This window comes from Cherax quadricarinatus, chromosome 3, assembly GCF_038502225.1.
Source record: "Cherax quadricarinatus isolate ZL_2023a chromosome 3, ASM3850222v1, whole genome shotgun sequence".
NCBI classification, from domain to species: Eukaryota; Metazoa; Arthropoda; class Malacostraca; order Decapoda; family Parastacidae; genus Cherax; species Cherax quadricarinatus.
In genome coordinates this window covers 10,398,742-10,403,836 of record NC_091294.1, presented here as the reverse complement: position 1 = coordinate 10,403,836, position 5,095 = coordinate 10,398,742, and the positions used below count along the sequence as shown (strand labels likewise).

The 5,095-nt window shown below is 47.4% G+C and overlaps 1 protein-coding gene across 1 annotated transcript in view; it reads left to right on the top strand.

The window, feature by feature from the left end:
* The window catches only part of LOC128684124 (uncharacterized), a 130,394-nt gene extending 125,518 nt beyond the window's left edge, over positions 1-4,876 (top strand). Inside the window, exon 10 of the mRNA XM_070089932.1 lies at positions 4,792-4,876. Within this exon, the coding sequence (XP_069946033.1) occupies positions 4,792-4,876 (85 nt within the window). The remainder of the gene's footprint in view (positions 1-4,791) is intronic.
* The last annotated feature ends 219 nt before the right edge of the window (positions 4,877-5,095 follow it).

Genomic DNA, 5,095 nt, shown 5'->3' with positions numbered 1-5,095 from the left:
GGAGAGAAACCGACCAATCAAGCTGATTCTCAGGACGGAAACAGTGCGGAACAGGATCCTCCAAGAGAAACCACGATTGAAATACTCGGAAGAGTACAAGAGGGTGTTCCTAGACAGAGACAGAACAAAATCAGAACGACAGCAGCTGAGGGAGAGGACAAAAAAGCGAAAGGAGCTAGGAAAAGAGACAAGGAGGGAACCAGCAGAGGTCAGTCAGAGCAGGACAGAACAGCAAGGGCAAGCACACACACAACTACTCTCAGAACCATACAACCTATCACACCATCCCAACACACCCTACAATCCATACCCACAGCCTCCACCCAACACCAAGCTATAGAATCCCACAGTGTGCCACCAGGTCTCCCACCCTCACAGGCCCCCCAAACCACAGTGTTGGAAAGGAAACTGAAGGTATGGTACACAAACGCTGATGGAATAACAAATAAGTGGGAGGAGTGGCAAGAAAGAGTCAAAGAAGCATCACCGGACATCATAGCTCTCACAGAAACCAAGCTTACAGGTATGATAACAGATGCCATCTTTCCAACGGGATACCAAATCCTGAGGAAAGACAGAGGGAACAGGGGGGGTGGAGGAGTGGCGTTGCTGATCAAAAATCGCTGGAATTTTGATGAGCTGGAGAGAGGAGATAGCGGAGAAGAAAGTGATTACATAGTGGGAACACTTCACTCTGGAGGTCCCAAGGTGGTAATAGCAGTGATGTATAACCCACCACAGAACAGCAGGAGGCCAAGGCAAGAGTACGACGAGAGCAATAGAGCGATGGTTGACACACTGGCTAGAGTGGCCAGAAGAGCTCATGCATGCAGGGCAAAGCTCCTGATCATGGGTGACTTTAACCACAAGGAGATAGATTGGGAGAACTTGGACCCACATGGGGGCCAAGATACTTGGAGGGCTAAGATGATGGAGGTGGTACTGGAGAACTTCATGTACCAACACGTAAGGGACACTACAAGAGAGAGAGGAGAGGATGAACCAGCAAGGCTGGACTTAGTATTCACCTTCAGTAGTGCAGATATCGAGGACATCACATATGAAAGACCCCTTGGGGCCAGTGACCATGTGGTTGTAAGCTTCGAATACACAGTAGAGCTACAAGTGGAGGGAGAAGCAGGAAGGCCAGGACGAATGAAGCCAAACTACAAGAAAGGGGACTACACAGGAATGAGGAACTACCTGAACGGGGTTCAGTGGGACAGAGAACTGGCAGGGAAGCCAGTTAATGAGATGATGGAATATGTAGCAATAAAATGCAAGGAGGCTGAGGAGAGGTTTGTACCCAAGGGTAACAGGAGTAATGAAAAAGCCAGGATGAGCCCATGGTTTACCCAAAGGTGCAGGGAGGCAAAAACCAAGTGTGCTAGGGAATGGAAGAAATATAGAAGGCAAAGGACCCAGGAGAATAAGGAGAACAGTCGTAGAGCCAGAAATGAATATGCACAGATAAGAAGGGAGGCCCAAAGACAATATGAAAATGACATAGCAGCGAAAGCCAAATCTGACCCGAAACTGTTGTACAGCCACATCAGGAGGAAAACAACAGTCAAGGACCAGGTAATCAGGCTAAGGAAGGAAGGAGGAGAGACAACAGGAAATGACCGGGAAGTATGTGAAGAACTCAACAAGAGATTCAAAGAAGTGTTCACAGAGGAGACAGAAGGGACTCCAGAAAGACGGAGAGGTGGGGCACACCACCAAGTGCTGGACACAGTGCACACAACCGAGGAAGAAGTGAAGAGGCTTCTGAGTGAGCTAGATACCTCAAAGGCAATGGGGCCAGATAACATCTCCCCATGGGTATTGAGAGAGGGAGCAGAGGCGCTATGTGTACCCCTAACAACAATATTCAATACATCTATCGAAACAGGGAGATTGCCTGAGGCATGGAAGACAGCAAATGTAGTCCCAATCTTTAAAAAAGGAGACAGACATGAAGCATTAAACTACAGACCAGTGTCACTGACATGTATAGTATGCAAAATCATGGAGAAGATTATCAGGAGAAGAGTGGTGGAACACCTAGAAAGGAATGATCTCATCAACAGCAGCCAGCATGGTTTCAGGGACGGGAAATCCTGTGTCACAAACCTACTGGAGTTCTATGACATGGTGACAGCAGTAAGACAAGAGAGAGAGGGGTGGGTGGATTGCATTTTCTTGGACTGCAAGAAGGCGTTTGACACAGTTCCACACAAGAGATTGGTGCAAAAACTGGAGGACCAAGCAGGGATAACAGGGAAGGCACTACAATGGATCAGGGAATACTTGTCAGGAAGACAGCAGCGAGTCATGGTACGTGGCGAGGTGTCAGAGTGGGCACCTGTGACCAGCGGGGTCCCGCAGGGGTCAGTCCTAGGACCAGTGCTGTTTCTGGTATTTGTGAACGACATGACGGAAGGAATAGACTCTGAGGTGTCCCTGTTTGCAGATGACGTGAAGTTGATGAGAAGAATACACTCGATCGAAGACCAGGCAGAACTACAAAGGGATCTGGACAGGCTGCAGAACTGGTCCAGCAATTGGCTCCTGGAGTTCAATCCCACCAAGTGCAAAGTCATGAAGATTGGGGAAGGGCAAAGAAGGCCGCAGACGGAGTACAGTCTAGGGGGTCAGAGACTACAAACCTCACTCAAGGAAAAAGATCTTGGGGTGAGTATAACACCAGGCACATCTCCTGAAGCGCACATCAACCAAATAACTGCTGCAGCATATGGGCGCCTAGCAAACCTCAGAACAGCATTCCGACATCTTAATAAGGAATCGTTCAGGACCCTGTACACCGTATACGTTAGGCCCATATTGGAGTATGCGGCACCAGTTTGGAACCCACACCTAGCCAAGCACGTAAAGAAACTAGAGAAAGTGCAAAGGTTTGCAACAAGACTAGTCCCAGAGCTAAGAGGTATGTCCTACGAGGAGAGGTTAAGGGAAATCAACCTGACGACACTGGAGGACAGGAGAGATAGGGGGGACATGATAACAACATACAAAATACTGAGAGGAATTGACAAGGTGGACAAAGACAGGATGTTCCAGAGATTGGACACAGTAACAAGGGGACACAGTTGGAAGCTAAAGACACAGATGAATCACAGGGATGTTAGGAAGTATTTCTTCAGCCACAGAGTAGTCAGTAAGTGGAATAGTTTGGGAAGCGATGTAGTGGAGGCAGGATCCATACATAGCTTTAAGCAGAGGTATGATAAAGCTCACGGCTCAGGGAGAGTGACCTAGTAGCGATCAGTGAAGAGGCGGGGCCAGGAGCTCGGACTCGACCCCCGCAACCTCAACTAGGTGAGTACAACTAGGTGAGTACACACACACACACACACATAAACTAAACTATAGACCTGTGTCATTGACGTGTATTGTATGCAAAGTTATGGAGAAGATTATCAGGAGGAGTGGTGGAGCACCTGGAACGGAACAAGAGTATAAACACCAACCAGCACGAATTCATGGAAGGTAAATCCTGTGTCACAAACCTTCTGGAGTTTTATGATGAAGTAACAGAAGTAAGACACAAGAGATAGGGGTGGGTTGATTGCATCTTCTTGGACTGCAAGAAGGCCTTTGACACAGTTCCTCACAAGAGATTAGTGCAGAAGCTAGAGGATCAGGCTCATATAACAGGAAGGGCACTGCAATGGATCAGAGAATACCTGACAGGGAGGCAACAACGAGTCATGGTACGTAATGATGTATCACAGTGGGCACCTGTGACGAGCGGGGTCCCACAGGGGTTGATCCTAGGACCAGTGTTATTTTTAGTATATGTGAACGACATGATGGAAGGATTAGACTCAGAAGTGTCCCTGTTCGCAGATGATGTGAAGTTAATGAGGAGAATTAAATCAGATGAGGATCAGGCAGAACTTCAAAGAGACCTGGACAGACTGGACATCTGGTCCAGCAACTGGCTTCTCGAATTTAATTTCGCCAAATGCAAAGTCATGAAGATAGGGGAAGGGCACAGAAGACCGCAGACAGAGTATAGGCTAGGTGGCCAAAGACTGCAAACCTCACTCAAGGAGAAAGATCTTGGGGTGAGTATAACACCGAGCATGTCTCCGGAAGCAACATCAACCAGATAACTGCTGCAGCATACGGGCGCCTGGCAAATCTGAGAACAGCGTTCCGATACCTTAGTAAGGAATCGTTCAAGACACTGTACATCGTGTACGTCAGGCCCATACTGGAGTATGCAGCACTTGTTTGGAACCCGCACTTGATAAAGCACGTCAAGAAACTAGAGAAAGTGCAAAGGTTTGCGACAAGGTTAGTTCCAGAGCTAAGGGGAATGTCTTATGAATAAAGGTTAAGGGAAATCGGCCTGACGACACTAAAGGACAGGAGGATCAGGGGAGACATGATAACGACATATAAAATACTGCGCGGAATAGACAAGGTGGACAAAGACAGGATGTTCCAGGGAGGGGACACAGAAACAAGAGGTCACAATTGGATGTTGAAGACAAAGATGAGTCAGAGAGATATTAGGAAGTATTTCTTCAGTCATAGAGTTGTCAGGCAGTGGAATAGCCTAGAAAGTGACGTAGTAGAGGCAGGAACCATACATAGTTTTAAGACGAGGTTTGATAAAGCTCATGGAGCAGGGAGAGAGAGAACCCAGTAGCAATCCGTGAAGAGGCGGGGCCAGGAGCTAAGACTCGACCTCTGCAACCACAAATAGGTGAGTACACACACACACACACCATATGTGTTATTAATGAATTGATGTCCTGTGACCTCTGACCTCTGCAGGCACGGGTGTGAAGGTTACGTCTACAACGTGACCAGAGCTGGAGGTCAACCATACCCAGAGGAAATACCCATCTACACAGGGTAGGTCAAATGTGACCTTCACTTTGGCAGGTCAAATAAAGCCTTTAGCCTTTACAGGGTAGGTCAAATAAGGTTATTATTTAATACCTATATTAACAAAAGCTGTTTTATAGTTTTTGCTGTTGTTGGGGAATTAAGAAGCATTATTACGACTTAAGAAGCATTATTACGACTTATAAGGAAGACACCAGCACAGTCCTGGGCAGTCTGTTGTTGGGGAGTT